The sequence below is a fragment of the Hyla sarda genome, chromosome 3, assembly GCF_029499605.1.
Source record: "Hyla sarda isolate aHylSar1 chromosome 3, aHylSar1.hap1, whole genome shotgun sequence".
Taxonomy (NCBI): Eukaryota; Metazoa; Chordata; class Amphibia; order Anura; family Hylidae; genus Hyla; species Hyla sarda.
This window is the reverse complement of record NC_079191.1, coordinates 202,825,042-202,848,166: the sequence shown is the minus strand read 5'-3', so window position 1 is coordinate 202,848,166 and position 23,125 is coordinate 202,825,042. Positions and strand designations below refer to the sequence as shown.

Below are 23,125 nucleotides of genomic sequence, written 5' to 3'. Positions count from 1 at the left end.
CCCTCCAGATGTTGCAAAACTGCAAATCCCAGCATGCCCAAACTGCAAACAGCTGTCACAGCATGCTGGGAGTTGTAGTTGCGTACCTTCAGCTGTTGCATAACTACATCTCCCAGCATGCCCTTCGGCGATCAGTACATGCTGGGAGTTGTAGTTTTGCAACAGCTGGAGACACACTGGTTGGAAAATACTGAGTTAGGTAAGGGAACCTAACTGAAGGTTTTCCAACCAGGGTGCCTCCAGCTGTTGCAAAAGTACAACTCCCAGCATGCACGGTCTGTCCATACATGCTGGGAGTTTTGAAACAGCTGGAGGTACAGGGCACATTCACACAGGCAGGTTTACAGTAGGTTTCCTGCTTCAAGTTTGGGCTGCGGCAAATTTTTTGCGGCAGCGCAAACTCCTAGCGGGAAACTCACCGTAACACACCAGTGCGAATGTACCCTAAAAACACTACACTAACACAAAATAAAGGGTAAAACACTACATAAACACCCTCTTACATTGTGTCCTAACATGGGGTATTTCCATAATCAGAAGAGATGGGGTTACACATTTTGGGGGGCATTTTCCCCCAATTACCAATTGTAAAAATGGTAAATTTGGGGGGGGAAAACTGCACTTTAGTGAAAAAATGTTTTCTAACTTTCTAACTGTGACATGCCCCTCAAAAACCATTTCAGCAAAATTCACTCTCCAAAATCCCATTGTTGCTCCTTCCCTTCAGAGCCCTCTATTGCACCCACTGAACACTTGACATACACATGAGGTATGGGTTACAAATTTTGGGGGGGGGCTTTTTCTCCTATTACCACTTGTAAAAATTTAAAAACTGGTCTACAAGAACATGCGAGTGTAAAAAATGAAGATTTAGAATTTTCTCCTTCACTTAGCTGCTATTCCTGTGAAACATGTAAAGGGTTAACACACTTACTGAATGTCATTTTGGGGTATTTCTAATATGAAGGCCCCTCAAATCCACTTCAAAACTGAACTGGTCCCTGAAAAATTCCGATTTTGAAAATTTTGAGAAAAATTGGAAAATTGCTGCTGAACTTTGAAGTCCTCTGATTTCTTCCAAAAGTAAAAACATATCAACTTTATGATGTAAACATAAAGTAGACATATTGTATTTGTGAATCAATATATAATTTATTTGGAATGTCTATTTTCCTTACAAGCAGAGAGCTTCAAAGTTAGAAAAATGCTAAATTTTCACATTTTTCATCAAATATTTGAATTTTTCACCAAGAAATGATGCAAGTATCGACGAAAATTTACCACTAACATAAAATAGAATATGTCACGAAAAAACAATCTCGAAATCAAAATTTATAAGTAAAAGCATCCCCGAGTTATTAATGCTTAAAGTGACAGTGGTCAGAATTGCAAAAAATGCTCTCGTCCTTAGGGTCATAATGGGCTCCGTCCCCAAGGGGTTAAAGCATACATGTCATATCAAAGAACAAAAATGTTTATATATATTATTCACTAGGTCATGTAGATTCTTACATGTACAAATAAATCCCTGTTCTGCTGCTGACTAATTCTGAAATTCATTGATCGGGCACTGAGCTTACCCTCACTTAACATGTATTCACTTCTTCCCTGAGTCTGCTGTGTTGCGCTATGCTTCTTCATCCAATTACTTCAGACTGCTCTGTAACCCCATCCTTTCTGCTTTCAGACAAGAGTCTGATAGGCAGTACAGGAGTGAGCACAGTGCTGTGATAGTTACACCTTAACTTTTTGGACTTTGTCCCAGCCTGTGCTTCAGCTGGGACAAAGATGATGCCGCGATCTATCACTTATGGGGATAAGTTATTTTGAACTACAGTATTCCCTTAAGTAAGTAGTCACCCTTCAGGTAGGTATGTCCCTTTATCATTATATTCCCCACCCTCTGATGCACCCTGCGCCATTATATCCCCCCCCCCGATGCCCTCTGCCCAATTATATCCCCCCTCTGAAGCCCCCTGCGCAATTATATTCCCCCCTCTGATGCCCCTGCAACATTATATTCCCCCCCCTCCTCTGATGCCCCCTGCGCCATTATAATCCCCCTCTCCGATGCCCCTGCGCCTTTATATTCCCCACCTGCGCCATTATAACCCCCCCCCCCCCCACCGGATGCACCCTGTGCCATTATATTCCCCCTCCCTTCTGATGCCCCCTGCATCATTATATTCCCCCCGAGTCGTCATATTCCCCTCCTGATGCCCCTGCATCATTATATTCCCCTCTCCTCCGATGCCCCCTGCGTCATTATATTCCCCCTCCCCTTCCCCTCTGATGCCCCTCGTGTCCTTTTATTTTTCAGCCCAACCCCCCCCCCTCCTCTCCTGTACCACATTATTTACTAAACCTCCCCTCCTCTCCGATCCCCTGCTACCTGTACTCCGGCCCCATGTGTGCTCCAGCAGGCTCACAGGCTCGGCGGTCCGAACGCGCAATAATTGACGTCATCGCACGCGCCTACACAGGCACGCTGTCATCCTGCGCGGCTTACTATAGGCTGCAGCGCACAGCTGCAGTCTATAGGAGTTTAGTTACGGGGCAAAACTGATTGCCCCTTTATATGTGAATTCTTTAGGCATTTAGCCCTGCTTGCCCAAAGCAGGGCAACATGCCTGAAGAATTCACCTGCCCGGCGCCCGGAACTGCATGTCCCAGGCGTCGGGCGATACAATTTCCACATCGCTGCTCTTTCATTTTTGAAAAAGCCTCTGAAAAATGAAAGAAGCAAACTGACTGGTTGCTATGGGCAACTCAGCAACTTTTCCTCTATCCAGGTTTTGATAAATCCCCCCCCTATAGGCTAGAATTCCACTGAGTATTTTTTTGCAAAAACGCCGTAAAAAAACGCCAATTTTCTCGCATGGCGTTTTTTCAGCAAAAAAAAAAAAAAAAAAAAACCCACGTCCATATGTTAGCTGCAAGTCAATAGTAAACTGCAAAATGGCAGATCCACTTGGCGTTTTTCAGTTTGTTTTTTTTTTTTTTTTTAATCCTTTTGGTGTTTTTTCAGCAATTTTGGGCTCAGAGGCTGGTTTTTCAAAACTCCCAAAGTTTTTTTTGCACAGAAATCGTGGCGTTTTTCCCCCATAGAAGTCAATGGGAGAGCAAAAAACACCAAGAAAAACACCATGTTGGTTTCAACTTTGGCGTTTTTGTCGGCAGTTTTTATTTTCTTTTGGACTTTAGCGATCCAAAAAAGTGATGGAGATACGGTACTTTTTTAATGAAAATTTCGTAGGGTACCATTAAAAAATAAAAAAAGATGGTGATGGAAAAAAAATAGTATTTAACAAAATGTATTTTTTTATAACAAAATTTTTATAAATTTTTAAATAGGGATGAATTTATGTGGGCGGGCAAAGCAATAAAAATGTAGCAGACAATAATAAAAATGTAGAGTGTGTGCGCTTTTCACTTATTTTAATTTTTTTTAGGTAGTACTACTACTCCCAGCATGCAACACTGTTCCGTGATGGGAGTAGTAGTACATGTACTAATTGACAGCTCGCCCTGGGTCCATTGCGATCCTTCTGTATAGATGCGGCTGGCTGCTCTTCTATGGTCCCCTGCAGAGATGCAGAGCGGCTTTCTCCTGCGCTCCGCAACTCTGCACTATACTCCGGCCTGTGCGAGATGGAAATTAGCGCCCCGTGCAGACTTGCCTCCGCTCCTCCACTCAGCTCTCGAAGATTTGCGAGGCTAGAGCTGGGTGGGAGGGCAGAGCAGGGGATGTACACGTCCCCCTCATCTCCCCTCCCCCTGCTCTGCCTATGTTCACTGAACAGCAGGATAACAAAGTGCATGCACTGGGGATGTATAGACTGCAGGGGCTGGGGAATAAATCCTGGACTGGGGATGATTTCTATGTGTGAAGGGGGGTGCTTGTGTTTCCCAACCAGGGCTGAGTTATATTAGTGTGTAGAATGCAGGTTTCCACCTCACACCGGCCAGTGATATGAATAGAATATCACTCATTCATATTTCCCTCTGAGATCTGCGATTGGCTACAACCATCCAGCCAATCCCCACTCTCGGCAGAAAATATGAATGAGTGATGTTCTATTAACATCACTGGCCGGCCGGAGTACAGAGCAGAGATGCGAGCGCCGTATCTCTGCTATATTATGGACGATCGCATCGGGTGTCAGGAGTGACACCCGAGACGATCTGTCCATTAGTACAGGAACTACTACTCCCATCATGGAACAGTCTGATTCATGCTGGGAGTAGTAGTACTACTACCTAAAAAAAAATTAAAATTGAGAAAAGTGAAACAAACTATTAAAATGAAATTAAAATTTTGTTCTAAAAAATAAAAATTTCGTTAAAGGGGTACTCCGGTGAAAACATTTTTTCTTTTAAATCAACTGGTGGCAGAAAGTTAAACATATATGTAAATTACTTCTATTAAAAAATCTTAATCCTTCCTGTACTTATTAGCTGCTGAATGCTAATGAGGAAATCCCTTTCTTTTTGGAACACTGATGACATCACGAGCACAGTGCTCTCTGCTGACATCTCTGTCCATTTTAGCAACCGTGCATAGCAAATGTCTGCTAAGGGCAACATGGTGGCTCAGTGGTTAGCACTGCTGCCTTGCAGTGCTGGGGACTTTGGTTCAAATCCCACTAAGGACAACAATAAATAAAGTGTTATTATAATAACGTCAGCAGAGAGAACTGTGCTCGTGATGTCATCAGAGAGCATTCCAAAAAGAAAATAATTTCCTCTGTAGTATTCAGCAGCTAATAAGTACAGGAAGGATTAAGATTTTTTAATAGAAGTAATTTACAAATATGTTTAACTTTCTGCCACCAGTTGATTTAAAAGAAAAAAAAGGTTTTCACCGGAGTACCCCTTTAAATAAATTTTTTCCATCTCTACTGCCTATTTTTTTTTATACCGAACAAATTTAAAAAAAAAAAAAAAATTTAAAAAAAACGCCAAAAGGGGCCAAAAAAAAGGCAAATTCCACACACAGGTAAAAATGCCCGAAACCCCCCCCACCACCAAAACGCAGGGTAAAACAGTGGCAGTTTTTCTGGCGTTTTTAAGCCTAAAAAAGCGCAGTGCAAAAACCTCAGTGGAATTCTAGCCTTATGTATGTTTTTCTTTACATGTAATATAATTTGATTCATTTGTTTGCATAAGTTTTGTGGTTGCAGTTTTAATTTCTGGGGTTTAACTAACATTCCTGTTTAACCCCTTAACGACGCAGGACGTATATTTACGTCCTGCGCCGGCTCCCGCGATATGAAGCAGGATCGCGCCGCGATCCTGCATCATATCGCGTCGGTCCCGGCGCTCATCAACGGCCGGGACCCGCGGCTAATACCACACATCGCCGATCGCACCGATGTGCGGTATTAACCCTTTAGAAGCGGCAGTCAAAGCTGACCGCCGCTTCTAAAGTGAAACTGAAAGTGACCCGGCTGCTCTGTCAGGCTGTTCGGGACCGCCGCGGTGAAATCGCGGTGTCCCGAACAGCTGACCGGACACCGGGAGGGCCCTTACCTGCCTCCTCGGTGTCCAATCGACGAATGACTGCTCCGTGCCCGAGATCCAGGCAGGAGCAGTCAAGCGCCGATAATGCTGATCACAGGCGTGTTAATACACGCCAGTGATCAGCATAGGAGATCAGTGTGTGCAGTGTTATAGGTCCCTATGGGACCTATAAAACTGCAAAAAAAAAAAAAAGTAAAAAAAAAAAGTGTTAATAAAGGTCATTTAACCCCTTCCCTAATTAAAGTTTGAATCACCCCCCTTTTCCCATAAAAAAAATAAAACCGTGTAAAAAAAATAAATAAATATACATATGTGGTATCGCCGCGTGCGTAAATGTCCGAACTATAAAAATAAATCATTAATTAAACCGCACGGTCAATGGCGTACTCACAAAAAAATTCCAAAGTCCAAAAAAGCGTATTTTGGTCACTTTTTATACCATTAAAAAAAATGAATAAAAAGTGATCAGAAAGTCCGATCAAAACAAAAATCATGCCAATAAAAACTTCAGATCACGGCGCAAAAAATGAGTCCTCATACCGCCCTGTACATGGAAAAATAAAAAAGTTATAGGGGTCAGAAGATGACATTTTTAAACGTATAAATTTTCCTGCATGTAGTTATGATTTTTTCCAGAAGTGCGACAAAATCAAACCTATATAAGTAGGGTATCATTTTAACCGTATGGACCTACAGAATAACGATAAGGTGTAATTTTTACCGAAATATGCACTGCGTAGAAACGGAAGCCCCCAAAAGTTACAAAATGGCTTTTTTTTTCGATTTTGTCGCACAATGATTTTTTTTTCCGTTTCGCCGTGCATTTTTGGGTAAAATGACTAATGTCACAGCAAAGTAGAATTGGCGACGCAAAAAATAAGCCATAATATGGATTTTTAGGTGGAAAATTGAAAGGGTTATGATTTTTAAAAGGTAAGGAGGAAAAAACGAAAGTGCAAAAACGGAAAAACCCGAGTCCTTAAGGGGTTAATTCTTCTCCCCGTGGATCTGTCAATTTCCTGCTTTCTTTACTGAACTTTGATCCAGCTGTTGCCATGCAATAGAGCCACTCTTACCCACAATCCCACTTGGTTACCAATGGTGTCAAAAAGTGTGAACTAAAATGGAAAAATTTGGCCACAGAAACCAATCACAGCTAAATATATATCTAAAACAAACCTTTCTGAAAATTTACTTTTAACAGAAAAGCAGAGAAACAGAAACCAATCACAGCTCAGCTTACACATCTTAAAGAGCTCTGGTAAAGTGAAAGCTGAGCTGTGATTGGTTTCTGTTTCTCTGCTTTTCTGTTAAAAATAAATTTTCAGAAAGGTTTGTTTTAGATATATATTTAATTTCACATAATGAATCAGGTCAGATCTATAATTTTTGTTAATTGGAAAAACCCGCTAAGGATGCAGTCTGTGTTGTTCTGACCTTTCTCTATAAAAGCAGTCTGCTTGCAGCCCACGCCTCCCTCTAAAATAGCAGTATGGCTAATGCAGTTTGCCTAGAAAATTCACAACAAATCCAAAGCCTGATGGCTGTTATTGGGGGCTTGTGTTATGGCAATGTGTAGTACCACCTAACATGCAGAACTGTTCAGATTATCATATACTAGGAAACAGACAAGGACTCCAGGTGACAGTATATTTAAAGGGAGTCTAACAACAAATCACCAATCCTCATTGTTAATATGCAAATGCTCCTGTTCCTTTAGCAATGTTCTTCCTGTCCCATTTAGTATGGGACAGGAAACTTATTTCCTCCTCCTTTATCAATATTCATATCCTTTTAACTCTCATGTCAGCGAGGACGTGAGAATCTATGCACAAGTGGCCATGGAGTTTAGTTCCCAATGCGCAGGTGCCACTAACTGCTATAGCCAGATGTCTGGTGCATAGACTCACGTCCTAGCTGACATGAGAGTAAAAAGGATATAATATTGTGAAGGGGGAGGGGCTATTTGGCCACAAGGGATGGAAGAACCAGAGCACAACTCCATTGCGTACAAGGGAATATTTGAATATTAGCAATAACAATATCTCAGAATGGCTGCATGCATTTTAATCAGGATCACTCACACTATAAACCTATATATTCAGGTATAAGTGCAGATGATCCTGCTGTCAGATTCCCTTTAACGCCTTAAGAACCAAGCGTTTTTCTGTTCTTTGCGCATTTGTTTTTTTTTCCTCCTTACCTTTAAAAATCATAACCATTTCAATTTGGCAACTAAAAAAAAAAAAAAAAACGAACATGAGGGCTTTTTTTTTGCGCCACCAATTCTACTTTGTAATGACATCAGTCGTTTTACCCAAAGTCGATGACGAAACGGGGAAAAAAAAATAATCATTGTATGACAAAATTGAAGAAAAAAAGCCATTTTGTACATTTTGGGGGCTTCCGTACATGCACGAAAATTTATACATTTAAAATTGTCCTCTTCCGACCCCTAAAAACTTCTTTTTTTGCGTACGGGGCTGTATTAGGGCTCATATTTTGCGCCATGATCTGAAGTTATTAGCGGTACCATTTTGGTTTTGATCAGACATTTTGATCAACTTTTATTCATTTTTTTAATGGTATAAAAAGTGACCAAAAATATGCTATTTTGGACCTTGGATTATTTTTTTCGTGTATGCCACTGACCGTGCGGTTTAATTAACAATATATTTTTATAGTTCGGACATTTACGCATGCGGTGATACCACGTGTTTATTTTTATTATGTTTTTATATTTTTTATATGGAATTTGGGAAAAGGGGGGTGATTTAAACTTTTAATAAGGAAGGGGTTAAAGGGGTACTCCGGTGCTTACACATCTTATCCCCTATCTAAAGGATAGGGGATAAGATGCCTGATCGCGGGAGTCCCGCAGCTGGGGATGCCCGGGATCATGCACAGGGCACCCCGTTTGTAATCAGTCCCCGGAGCGTGTTCGTTCCGGGTCTGATTACCGGCGACCGCAGGGCCGGCGGCGTGTGACGTCACGCCCCCGTGTGATGTCACGCTCTGCCCCTCAATGCAAGCCTACGGGAGAGGGCATGATAGCTATCACGCTCCGTGGATAGCGAACACGCTCCGGGGACTGATTACAAACGGGGTGCCCCGTGCATGATCCCGGGCGTCCCCAGCTGTGGGACTCCCGCGATCAGGCATCTTATCCCCTATCCTTTGGATGAGGGATAAGATGTGTAAGCACCGGAGTACCCCCTTAATGTGTGTATTTTTTTACACTTTTAGCCCCCTTAGACCAGTGGTTCTCAACCTTTTTTGCCTAAGAACTCCTTGACAGCCCATTCCCAAAAAAATTGTACCCCCATATTAGAGACATTTTGTAATGATTATATTATAATTCATATGCTTTACTTTCTTCTATACCAGGCCCCCTGTTCCTCTCCCTACTTATATAGGTTTGATTTTGTCGTACTACATGCAGGAAAATTTATACGTTTAAAAATGTCATCTTCTGACCCCTATAACTTTTTTATTTTTCCACGTACAGGGCGGTATGAGGGCTCATTTTTTGCGCCGTGATCTGAAGGTACGATTTTTGTTTTGATCGGACTTTTTGATCACTTTTTATTGGAATTTTTTTGCGCGTACGCCATTGACCGTGCGGTTTAATTAATGATATATTTTTATAGTTCGGACATTTACGCACGCGGCGATACCCCATGTTTATTTTTATTTACACTGTTATTTTTTTTATGGGAAAAGGGGGGTCATTCAAACTTTTATTAGGGAAGGGGTTAAATGACCTTTATTAACACTTTTTTTTTACATTTTTTTTGCAGTGTTATAGGTCCCATAGGGACCTATAACACTGCACACATTGATCTTCTACACAGATCACAGGCGTGTATTAACACGCCTGTGATCAGTGTTATCGGCGCTTGACTGCTCCTGCCTTATTCTCAGGCACGGAGCAGTTATTTGTCGATCGGACACCGAGGAGGCAGGTAAGCGCGACCCCGCTTCATATCGTGGGAGCCGGCGCAGGATGTAAATATACGTCCTGTGTCGTTAAAGGGTTAATAGGAGACAAAGAGTAGAAGTATCCTCTCCACTACTTACCGCAAAAGCACTTCGGTTAACTCAATCCTGTGTGCCCGCTCGTGTCACCCACCGCATGTCATTAAAAACATGCCGATGGGTGAGATGATACGGGCACGCAGTAATTGCACTACCGACTCGGATTTCCTTAAAGAGACGGATTCCATACAAACACAATTACGTTGTAGGGATTATCCCCAATGGTCCTTGGATAGGGCTAAACGTATTGCCCTAGGCAGACAACGATCGGATCTACTACATGGTCCAGCTGCCAAACAACCCAAAGTTGAGAATGCTAGGCCCTGATCTATGTCCAATCCCATTGTTTTTTCTACCTCCTATAGCACTGACTTCTCATCTATATGTAAAAATCATTAACACTCATATGCATATGATCACATCTGATCCTCAATTTCATAGTGTTAAGGAGTCAGGCTACAGATTTATAGCGAAGCGAGCACCCACGATTGGTCAAAATGTGTCCCCTAGTTTATTTTTCAGCTCTCGCCCATCGTCTTCCACATGGCTGTCACACCCCGGTTCCTATAAGTGCGGACATAGAAGATTTATCTGCTGCATGGTCATGCATGTAACCAGATCTTTTATGTCCTTTGTTAACAATACTACTTTTACTATTAAACAATACATTAATTGTAATACCACATACATGGTATATCTGGTTTCATGCATGACCTGCCGCCTACAATACGTCGGCTGCACAACTAATCCATTAAAGGTTAGACTCCGCAAGCACCTCTCTGACATTCCACATTTCTGTTCAAAAAATGTTTCAGCAGTATATAAACACTGCGCTGAGAAGCACCAAGGCAGTTTCTCTTCTCTTCAATTCACTGCCATAGAAAGGGTTAATCCATCAAAGAGAGGGGGAGACCATAGACAGAAATTGCTGAACAGGGAAATATTCTGGATTCTGAAGTTTTCAACTCCTGTACCTACTGAATTGAACAAACGCCAGGATGTTATATTACATTATTTAAAGAAAAAAAAAATGATTTACATATTTCTTGCATCCATGTTCATATATTGGGTTTCATTATCACCCTGAACAGGTTCTTTGTTTGATCCCGTGGGTTCCTCACCAGTGATATACGTTTCTCTATGCCAACTCATGTACATTGTCAATATCATTTTTTGTATTTATATTGATCTGTATATGGATAACTGAATTGTTTTTCCAACATGTTTTTTTTGGCATTTAAAGTGACATTATGTGCCTCCATTCATTCTTTCTTTCTGTTTTAATCTATTATGTCTTATTGGTTTTTAACCTGACTAATGTATTGTCCATTTACACATCTTGTGCAATTTGAAGACGTTTGTAAGGGGTTAAAATACCACCGGATTGCAGTTCCTGCACTCAGCTGGGATTACCCCACCTATATATACCAGTCATCCTTTAAGTGTTGTATGACAGAGCGTTTGACGCTTGAAACGCGTAACTGCCTTCTTGTTCCTGTCTGTGTCCCAATTAATTGGATTTTATTTGCATTTGAGCTGGATCCTACCGTCCTTGTTTTCTCCATTGTGTGGTGTTGTCCAGCACCTGGATCCGTGCTCCTTCTGTTCCAGGTTGGGTGAGCTGGCTGGAGTTTCCTCCTTCCTTTCTTCCATGTAGACAACGGTGCACTTCAGCAGTCACTTCGCACTAGCAGTGGGGTACCGGAACTTCAGAAGCAGATATAACAGCCCTTGGAGAAGCGACAGGCGGCAGAGGAGACCATGCAGACCACTGTGACTTACTGGTATGGGTCCACATAGACAACCGGTACTCCAGCGGTCACCTCGCACTAGTAATGTGGTACCGAAATACAGTCGCGGACGTGACAGTGGTGAGATGAGTGACAGGTGAGACTGGTCCGATTCCCCGTCCAGCAGCACGGCCGTCCGGCACCCGAGTATGGCGGAGCTATCTTTTCCACCCGCATAATGGCTGCTGGATGAGGAGATACAGAGAAACTGCCAGGTCCCACTCTAAAAGGAGAGAGGACAGGGGCTGAGCTACGCTCCGAGTCAGTGTCTCTACCAGGGCTGTGGAGTCGGTAGATAAATGTTCCGACTCAGCAGTTTTTTGTACTTCAGACTCCTCTGTATTAATATGCAAATGTATTTATAAACACTTACAGTTGAATCCAAGAAGCGGTTCCACCAAGTCCTTCTAAGCTCTTCTAGCAGAGAGAAGTAGTTGGGCAGAAGCTGCTGCCTTCTCCTTGCTGAAGATAGGGCAGTGGGAGGATCCAGGAAGGGGCATTTATTATAAAACATTATTTCCCTAGTAGAATCCCATAGTCATGTTTAAAGTTTAAGCTAACAATCGGAGTTTACAAGTTTTTATAGCCTTAGCTGAATGGCAGCAGTTTTTCCAATGGTTTACAGCTTCAGTCTTGAACTATTGACCCTCCATTCCCTTCACTTACACAAGTGTCTCGTCCTGCAAAAAACGTATTTACTTAATCCCTTATCAGTGAGAGTCTAGGTTACCCATGGGTTCTCTGTAACAGCAGAACACAACACTATGGAAAGTATAAGTATTGCCACTCCTAATTGTGCGTTGCGTGCCATATAGTGAAGCACATGAAAAGCATGCTTCTTCACAGTCACTTAAGGTGTTCGTTTTGCGGTTACGTGAGGCACTGCATGCATTGGTCGGTGAGGGGGGAGGGAACATACTCACCCATCTTCACATACTCACCTGGAGATGTCTTCAGCCAGCTTTTTAGTCACCTGCATCACGTCAGGCTGTGACAGTGGTATGAGCAGGTAAAATAGGGGGACCTGGACCCAAGGTGCAACCCCAGGTGCTTGCCGTTGGTGGGAAGGGGTTAACAGTGCATACTTTTATGTCCTGTGCCCCTTAGCCTTATATGGGGGAACAGTTGGCGCCATGCTCCTGAACCCCCAAATGAAAAAAAGGAAACAAAAAAAGGAGTAAAGAACCTGACTAAACAGCCCTTACTAGAAAATAATTTTAATCAAAAAAAAAAAAAAAGTCTGGGGAGCTCCCAGACCTGTGTCTTGCCTCCTGCTGACACTAGCTTTTTCTTTCTACCATCAGCGCCTCCTAGTGGCAAGAGCATATACCCATCAGTATAGGTGTCCCACCATGAAGAAGCGACCAAGAAATAGCTGTAGGCCCCCAAACTGCCCCCATATATAGATGTAGGCCACCATACTGTCCCGCTCCACTGCTCCTCTGGTCTGGGGTCCTATTGCTATGGCTCATTACTGATTTTTTTTTTCAAGCACCCCCTGAAGGACTGCTAAGTACCCAGGTTGAGAACCACTGCATAAGGGGAGTTTTAGGAGGAATCATTTCATTCCTCATACAGATCAATGTGGTTCCATAAAACCACATTAATCGGTGTGCTCTGCTCTCGATTGATAAAGCCTGGTCCTGCCAGGTTTTACCATTTTCGGCGTAGGAGCTGGCATACCCCGTTAAAGGCACACTGACGAGTATAGACGTCAATGGTTGTTAACAGGTTAAGCGTATTTGTTTTTTTTTTTAAGGTAACTGTCCATGAGCATGTTCATGTACAGTACTAGTCAATAGTTTAGCTGTTCTTAAAGAAAAACGGGAATTACTTTAACCCCTTAACCCCTTCAGGACCAAGCCCATTTTGGCCTTAAGGACCGGAGCGTTTTTTGCACATCTGACCACTGTCACTTTAAACATTAATAACTCTGGAATGCTTTTAGTTATCATTCTGATTCCGAGATTGTTTTTTCGTGACATATTCTACTTTAACATGGTAGTAAATTTTTGTGGTAACTTGCATCCTTTCCTTGTGAAAAATCCTAAAATTTGATGAAAAATTTGAAAATTTTGCATTTTTCTAACTTTGAAGCTCTCTGCTTGTAAGGAAAATGTATATTACAAATAAAAAAAAAATTTATTCACATATACAATATGTCTACTTTATGTCTGCATCATAAAAGTGACGAGTTTTTACTTTTGGAAGACACCAGAGGGCTTCAAAGTTCAGCAGCAATTTTCCAATTTTTCACAAAATTTTCAAACTCACTATTTTTCAGGGACCAGTTCAGGTTTGAAGTGGATTTGAAGGGTCTTCTTATTAGAAATACCCCACAAAAGACCCCATTATAAAAACTGCACCCCCCAAAGTATTCAAAATGACATTCAGTCATCATTTTAACCCTTTAGGTGTTTCACAGGAATAGAAGCAAAGTGAAGGAGAAAATTCACAATCTTCATTTTTTACACTCGCATGTTCTTGTAGACCCAATTTTTAAATTTTTACAAGGGGTAAAAGGAGAAAATGTATACTTATATTTGTAGCCCAATTTCTCTCGAGTAAGCACATACCTCATATGTCTATGTAAAGTGTTCGGCGGGCGCAGTAGAGGGCTCAGAAGGGAAAGAGCGACAAGGGGATTTTGGAGAGTACGTTTTTCTGAAATGGTTTTTGGGGGCATGTTGCATTTAGGAAGCCCTTATGGTGCCAGAACAGCAAAAAACCCTCACATGGCATACCATTTTGGAAACTAGACCCCTTGAGGTACGTAACAAGGAATAAAGTGAGCCTTAATACCCCACAGGTGTTTCACGACTTTTGCATATGTAAAAAAAAATATTATTTTTTCACTAAAATGTGTGTTTCCCCCCAATTTTCACATTTTTCCAAGGGTTAATAGCAGGAAATACCCCCCAATATTTGTAACCCCTTCTCTTCTGAGTATGGAGGTACCCCATAAGTTGACCTGAAGTGCACTATGGGTGAACTACAATGCTCAGAAGAGAAGGAGTCATATTTGGCTTTTTGAGAGCAAATTTTGCTCGGGGGGCATGTCGCATTTAGGAAGCCCCTATGGTGCCAGAACAGCAAAAAATACCCACATGGCATACCATTTTGGAAACTAGACCCCTTGAGGAATGTAATAAGGAATAAAGTGAGCCTTATTACCCCACAGGTGTTTCATGACTTTTGCATATGTAAAAAAAAAAATAATAATTTCCACTAAAATGTGTGTTTCCCCCCTAATTTCACCTTTTTGCAAGGGTTAATAGCAGAAAATACTCCCCAAAATTTGTAACCCCATCTCTTCTGAGTATGTAGGTACCCCATAAGTTGACCTGAAGTGCACTATGGGCGAACTACAATGCTCAAAAGAGAAGGAGTCATATTTGGCTTTTTGAGAGCAAATTTTGCTCGGGGAGCATGTCGCATTTAGGAAGCCCCTAAGGTGCCAGAACAGCAAAAAAAAAAAACACATGGCATACCATTTTGGAAACTAGACCCCTTGAGGAACGTAACAAGGGGTACAGTGAGCATTTACCCCCCACTGGTGTCTGACAGATCTTTGGAACAGTGGGCTGTACAAGTTTTCATTTTCATGGACCACTGTTCCAAAGATCCGTCAGACACCTGTGGGGTGTAAATTCTCACTGCACCCCTCATTACATTCCGTGAGGGGTGTCGTTTCCGAAATGGGGTCACATGTGGGGTTTTGTTTTTTTTGCGTTTGTCAAAACCGCTGTAACAATCAGCCACCCCTGTGCAAATCACCTCAAATGTACATGGTGCACTCTCCCTTCTGGGCCGTGTTGTGCGCCCCCAGAGCACTTTGCGCTCACATATGGGGTATCTCTGTAGTCGGGAGAAATTGCGTTACAAATTTTGGGGGGCTTTTTTCCCTTTTACCTCTTGTGAAAATTTAAAGTATAGGGCAACATCAGCATGTTAGTGTAAAAAATAAAAAATGTTTACACTAACATTCTGGTGTAGACCCCAACATTTCCTTTTCATGAAGGGTTAAAGAAGAAAAAGCCCCCAAACCTTGTAACGCAATTTCTCCCGAGTACAGCGATACCCCATATGTCGCCCTAAACTGTTGCCCTGAAATACGACAGGGCTCCAAAGTGAGAGCGCCATGTGCATTTGAGGCCTGAATTAGGAATTTGCATAGGGGTGGACATAGGGGTATTCTACGCCAGTGATTCCCAAACAGGGTGCCTCCAGCTGTTGCAAAACTCCCAGCATGCCTGGACAGTCAACGGCTGTCCGACAATACTGGGAGTTGTTGTTTTTCAACAGCTGGAGGCTCTGCTTTGGAAACAGTGGCGTACCGGACGTTCTTATTGGGGGAGGGGGGCTGTGTAGGGGTATGTGTATATGTAGTGTTTTTAACTTTTTATTTTATTTTGTGTTAGTGTAGTGTAGTGTTTTTAGGGTACAGTCACATGGGCGGGGGATTACAGCGAGTTTCCCAGCGCAAAATTTGCTGCATCTCAAGATGCGAGAAACCCACTGTAAAAGCCTCGCCCATGTGAATGTACCCTGTACATTCACGGGGGTGGCGGGGCGGGGGGGGCTTGCATCAGCTGTTGCAAAACCACAACTCCCAGCATGCATGGTCTGTTAGTGCATGCTGGGAGTCATAGTTTTGCAACAGCTGGAGGCACACAGGTTAGGAAACACTGAGTTAGAAACAGACAATGTTTCCCAACCAGTGTGTCTCCAGTTGTTGCAAAACTACAACTCCCAGCATGCCCAGACAGCTGAAGGGCATGCTGGGAGTTGTAGTACGGCAACATCTGAAGGGCCAGATGTTGCTGAACTAAAACTCCCAGCATGCCTGGACAGTCAGTGCATACTGGGAGTTGTAGTTTTGCAACAGCTGGAAGAGCACAGATTGGAGACCATTATACAATGGTCTCCAAACTGGGGCCCTCCAGATGTTGCAAAACTACAACTCCCAGCATGCATGGTCTTTAGTGCATGCTGGGAGTTATAGTTTTGCAACAGCTGGAGGCACACAGGTTAGGAAACACTGAGTTAGAAACAATGTTTCCCAACCAGTGTGTCTCCAGCTGTTGCAAAACTACAACTCCCAGCATGCCCAGACAGCTGAAGGGCATGCTGGGAGTTGTAGTTCGGCAACATCTGAAGGGCCAGATGTTGCTTAACTAAAACTCCCAGCATGCCTGGACAGTCAGTGCATGCTGGGAGTTGTAGTTTTGCAACAGCTGGAAGAGCACAGATTGGAGACCATTATACAATGGTCTCCAAACTGAGGCCCTCCAGATGTTGCAAAACTACAACTCCCAGCATGCCCAGACAGCCAAAGGCTGTCTAGGCATGCTGGGAGTTGTAGTTTTCAGACTCCTAGAAGCAGCAGTGAAGATCTTCACTGCTGCTTCTGAGGACCATATACTCACCCGTCGCTGCTCGTCCACGTGGCCGGTCCCGCGCTGCTCCTCGGTCCCGCCGCTGGATCAGGTAAGTCCGCCGGTCCCCACGTGTTCCCCCCGAATGCCGCAGGTCCCTGCAGCCATCGTCCCCCGTTCTGCCCGACTTCCAGGGGCGGGCAGTGCGGGGGATCTGAACTTTCACCCCAGATCACTGTGATTGGTCCACAGGGACCAATCACAGTGATCGCTGACCAGGACCATCAATTGATGGTCCTGGGGGTGAAGCAGAAGTTGTCCCCTGCTGGAAACAGCGGGACTTCTGCCAGTTAACCCGTGCGATGCTGCGCATCGCCGGGTTAACTGCATGTCATTTATAAACGCCGGGATGCGCGAACGCACTGCACAACCCGGCGTTTATATATGACATTCTGCGGGAAGGGGTTAAGGATATAGCCCATTTTGACCTTAAGGACACAGCCAATTTTATTTTTGCGTTTTCATTTTTTCCCCCCCTCGCCTTCTAAAATCCATATGAGGGCTTGTTTATTGCGTGACCAGTTGTACTTTGTAATGACATCACAAATTTTACCCTAAAATGTATGCTAAACCCCCCCCAAAAAAATTTATGTGAAGGAAATTTAAACAAAAATCATAATTTTGCAAATTTGTTATTTTTTTCGTTTCCAAACTGTACACTTTATGGTAACATTTTCACGTTTTCTTTATTCTATGGGTCAATAAGATTAAAATGATACCCATGGTTACATACATTTCTATTATTACACTGCTTTTAAAAAAATCCCAAACTTATTTTTTACAAAGTCAGTACGTTTAAAATTGCCCTATTTTGACCACCTCTAACTTTCTTATTTTTCCGTATTCAGGGATGTGTGAGGGCTCATTTTTTGTGCCATGATCTGTAATTTGTTTTAGTATCACTTTTCCATATAAGCGACTTTTTGAACGCTTTTTATAGAAAAAAATTAACTGTTTGATGTGACAAAATTTTTTTTTTAAATACGTTTACGCCGTACGTCATGAGGGATCATTAACCCCTTGCCGCAGAATACCGGGTTTTTATGGCGCTGCGGCATAGGAGGGTTATGATGTGAGCTCAGGAGCTGAGCTCGCATCATACCCGCATGGTCCCGCTGCCATCAGCAGCCAGGGCCCATGGCTAATGCCGGACATCGCCATTCCGGCAGATGTCCGGTATTAACTCTTTAGACGTGGCGATCAAAGTTGATCGATGCGTCTAAAAGTGAAAGGAAAACATCTTTAGTGATCACGGCATCTGAGGGGTTAATGGCGGACATCAGCACGATTGCTGATGTCCACCATTACCAGCGGGCCCCCGGCGACTGACAGCTGCCAGGACCCACAGTGAATGAAGATTGCGCAGCTCATGCACTCGCAGCAGAACCGCGCCGTAAGTGTACGCTAAGTAGCGTTATGCAGCGCCATACATTTACGGTGCGTGTCCTTAAGGGGTTAAAGAATCTAAAATATAAAACATTCTGGTTTGTTTACCGTTTCATTCCAGTCGAGAAAAAAAAAAGGTGTGTCTAAACTTTTGACTCTTACTGTAGATCAATATGTTTTCCCCAAAGAAGTAGAACACATGAAAAATAGAGATCAATACCAGAGCTTGTAACACCCCACTGCTACTAACTTTTTAACCTCATACCTATAAACAGTTTACTCACCCTTCTCTGGTCTATCACTTCTCTCTACAATTTCATCAATCAATGCTTTGGCTTTGATTTGTTGTTCACTATTTCCAAGTATTTTTACTAGTGAATCGTACTCTTCCTTCACAATCTAAATAGAAGTAAAGCATGACAAGGTTTTTTTTCATGCATAAACTTTGTTCAAAAACTAAATAATTAAAAACATTAATAATGCATTTTTTAAAGGGGTTGTCCAAGAATAAATAAAATAAAACTGTCAACATGAAAAAAAATAAAAAATAATAAAATAAAATAAAATGTAGCAGCAGCAAGCCATTCAAATAGGGGACAAACACCTTTATTGTCATCAATGACAGTCCCAGTGGTGGGGCACCCAGTGATCAAACATTTAAAGCCTAATCTATGGAAAGATTTGAGTGTTCTTCATGGGAAAAGCCCTTTGATTTTGGGACAACCCTTTCATACTCCCCAAAGATCTAAGGCATGGTGGCTCAGTGTTTAGCACGGTTGTCTTTGAGCACCTAGGTTAAAAATCCCACCAAGGACAACATCTGCAACAAGTTTGTATGTTCTCCCGTGTTTGCATGGGTTTCCTCCCGAACTCCAAAAACATACTGATAGGTGAATTTAGATTGTGAGCCTCAATAGGGACAGGGACCAATGTGAACATACAGCACTGCAGAATCTGTATGCACTATATAAATAAAGAGTTATTATAGTAGATATTTTTCTTAGTTATATAATATCTTTCGTAGCTTTAGAGCACCATACCATACATTTTGTAAATTGTACTTTGTGAAATTATTCTAGTCATTGAGCTTTAAAGGAGAAGTATCGTGCAGAAAAATGTATCCCATATCCTTTGTTTCAGATTGCGGGGGGGAGGGGTCCAACCGCTGGGATTCCCCATGATCTTCTGAAAGTAACTGCTGCGCTCCCCGGAAACGAAGCGTGACGGCCGTGCACGAAGAGGGGCAGACATGCCCACTTCATGTATCTCTATGGGAGAGCAAGAGATAGCTAAACACTATCTCCAACTCTCACATAGATTTATATGGAGGGGTGTGTCGGCCACAGATGGTGCGGGGGTTGACATGCCAGTTCCCAGTGAGACCCAGAGTCCCGTGAAGGAGGTTGATCAGACACTTATCCCCTATCCTTTGGGTAGGGGATAAGTGTTCATGCACAATAGTTCTTCTTTAAGTTTCCTTATTGTTCTTTCTTACAGTGGGGAGGGAGAGCAATAAACAGACATTTAGAGACCCAAAATCACTTTAATGCAAACTGCTGTCCAATTTCTGAATTCCATGTCTAGCAGCAGAGACAAGATGGGACACAGGAAGAGGGAGGTGCGGCCTAAATGCACAACATCACTACTTACCTTCGCCAAATGTACAGTATACAGCACTGAAAAGTGTGGCGCTGTATACTGTCCCTGCTTCTAGCAGGGCTCATCTGTGCCCACAGCTGGAGGCCCCCTGTTTGGGAAAACATGTCTTTATGCACTTTTGAGGCACTCTACTCTGTAAAGAGCACCATAATATACTGACCCATTTTTTGTGTTCTTTCCTTAGTTCAGATATGTGTATGTGGAGGACTACAACCATGACCAGCATTTTTTTTTAACAATTTCAATAATACTGTTAACAAGGGCTGTGGGGCAGGGATTTATTTTTATACATTTTTTTGTAATAAAGTTTTTTATTTTTTTTATTTGTGTTTTCATATATTTACGTTACAGGCTTAGAAGAAAAAGCCATCTCATAGACAGAGTCTATTACTAAGCTGGAGCCTAGTGCTAGCCCCCAAAACAGCTATTGCAACTTTACTCTTAATTCAGGGCTGGCACATAGCGCTGAGCCGAGAAAGAGGTTACAGTAAAGCAGGATCTAAAGAGATCAATGGTTTACTGTATGTCCCTGCTGGACAGTACTGTATACTCTACAGCTGGCAGAGGTAATTAGTGATGTAAAGCATCACTAATTACCTCCTTAGATGCTGCCATTATGGATTTATTTATTTTTTTGACTAATGCTGTGTTTTTTGGAAAAAAATCAAGTATGAAGAAGTTGGACCGGAGGACCGATAGCTCCGCGGGAACCCAGGAAGGTGAGAGTTGGTTTATTTTCATTTTCTTTGCAGCCCGGGCAGGACGGAGCAGGAGTACTCTGCACCAGAGTACTCCTTTAAGGACCAAGCCCATTTTGACCTTAAAGGGGTTATCCAGCATAAGGTGATTTTAGTACGTACCTGGCAGACAGTAATGGACATGCTTAGGAAGGATCTGCGCTTGTCTTGGGGCTAAATGTCTATGTTGTGAGATTACCATAATACTGTGGCTAGCTTTTTGTGAACTGGTATTTCCTGTTTGACTTTTCTTTTTTTCTTCCTCCCTCCCACACATTAGCCACCCCACCCATTGAAATATGAACGAGCAGCATCCATTCAAATCAGTGTGGTTTTCAATCAGGGTGCCTACAGCTGTTGCATTAGTTGCAGATTGATCCCCCCACGCATTGAAGCAGACAGGCAACCTGTCATCAGCTGACTAGTGAGTCAGGTCTCGGCCACATTGCAAGCTGGGAAAAACAGTCATTTTGTAAACTGGTAAAAAAAATATTGGGGGGAAAATCACATAAGAATTGTGAGAAAACCGTTACACACAGGTACAGACATTATATTATGAACTACACTAACTTTACAGCCCCTGTAGTATAGTCAAAAAAAAAAATTCTGGAATACCCCATAAAGGACCAGGCCAATTTTATTTTTGAGTCTTCTTTTTTCCTCCTCGCCTTCTAAAAATCATAACTCTTATATTTCCATCCACATACGAGTATGAGGGCTTGTCTTTTGCGCAACCATTTGTCCTTTGTAATGACATCACTCATTTTACCATAAAATGTATGGCGCAACCAAAAAAAATACTGTTTGTGTGGGGAAATAGAATTTTTTTTTTAAACGATAAAAATTACAATTTTCTTTGTTCTATGGGTCAATCGCAAAATTGCAAACTTTTTAACCAAATTAATACGTTTAAAATCCCTCTATTTTGATGACCTATAACTTTTTCAATTTTCCGTCTTAGCAGCAATATGAGGGCTCATTTTCTGCGCCATGACCTGTACTTTTTATTGATACCACATTTGTGAATGTAAAATTTTTTTCTTAAAGGGGTACTCCGTTACCTTGCTGTTGGAGCTCCGCTCTCCAGCATCCGGAAGTCATTGTTCCGAACGGTGTGGGCGCGGGCTTCCGTGTTCAGGGCCGCCCCTCGTGACGTCACGCCCGCCCCCTCTACGAAAGTCTATGGGAAGGGGGCGTGGAATAAAATGTGACAAAAAAGCAGCAATTTTCTACTTTTTTTTTGTTCACCGTATGGGGTCATAAACATATTTTAATATTTTGGACACTTACGCATGCAGCAATACCAAATATGTTTTTTCTTTTTTTTTCTTTAGACTTTTTGGAGGTAAAATGGGAAATCAGACAATTTTAACAATTACATTTTTATTGGGGGAGGGGATATTTCAAATTATTTTTTTTTCTTACACTTTAGAATAGGGAACAATTTATAGCAATCACTTGATTGGCAATGCTGTTCAGTGCTATGCATAGGGCATGCTTAGTATTATTGGCTATCTTCTGCTCTGGTCTGCTGGAAGGCAGATATGTGCAGAAGATGCCGGGAAGGCGGCGGAGGCAGGTGAGGGGACGGACCTCCGTCTGCAATGTTAGCTGGTGTGATCCCCGCGGCCGTGCCGCGGGCGATCAGATCAGTCAGAACTATAGCCACACTGCTGCGATCTGTATTGATCACGGCATCTGAGGGGTCATCCTCACGAAATGCCACGGGTGAACACAGCCTTAGGGAAGTATGAGGTGTGTTTACAGAATGCCAACTTGTGCTGAAGAGAGCAGATGGAATGGTAGAAGGCACAGACACCTCACAAATGCTATATGCTTCTGCAGTATTTCCCCCCCCCCCCCCCCTGATTTCAGGATATCCCTTTTAACCCCTTAAGGACCCGAGCTTTTTCCGTTTTTTCATTTTCAATTTTTCCTCCTTAACTTTAAAGAATCATAACTCTTAAAAATTTTCACCTAAAATTCTATATGATGGCTTATTTTTTGCGTCACTAATTTTACTTTGTAATTTTTTACCCAAAAATCTACGGTGAAACGGGAAAAAAAAATCAATGTGCGACAAAATTGATGAAAAAACACTATTTTGTAAGTTCTGGGGGCTTCCGTTTTTACGCAGTACATTTTTTGGCAAAAATAACATATTATCTTTATTCTGTAGGTCCATACGGTTAAAATGATACCCTACTTGTATAGGTTTGATTTTGTATCACTTCAGAAAAAAATCATGAATACATGCAGGAAAATTTATACGTTTAAAATGGTCATCTTTTGACCCCTATAACTTTTTTATTTTTCTGTGTTCAGGGCGCTACGAGGGCTCATTTTTTGCGCCGTCATCTGAAGTTTTTAGCAGTACCATTTTTGTTCTGATCAGACTTTTTGATCACTTTTTGGACTTTGGAATTTTTTTTTGCGCGTACGCCATTGAACGAGCGGTTTAAAAAGCAGTATATTTTTATAATTCGGACATTTCCGCACGCGGCGATACCACATATGTTTATTTTTATTATTATTTACATAATGTTTTTTTTAT

The 23,125-nt window shown here is 42.2% G+C and overlaps 1 protein-coding gene across 2 annotated transcripts in view; it reads right to left on the bottom strand.

Annotated features, from left to right (window-relative positions):
• The window catches only part of DDX43 (DEAD-box helicase 43), a 130,192-nt gene that overhangs the window by 98,662 nt on the left and 8,405 nt on the right, over positions 1 to 23,125 (bottom strand). For both annotated transcript variants that reach the window (XR_008891247.1, XM_056565872.1), the window contains exon 3: positions 18,460 to 18,574. Coding sequence is in view for 1 of the 2 variants with exons in the window: in XM_056565872.1 (XP_056421847.1) it covers positions 18,460 to 18,574 (115 nt within the window). In the remaining variant the exon portion in view is untranslated. The remainder of the gene's footprint in view (positions 1 to 18,459; positions 18,575 to 23,125) is intronic.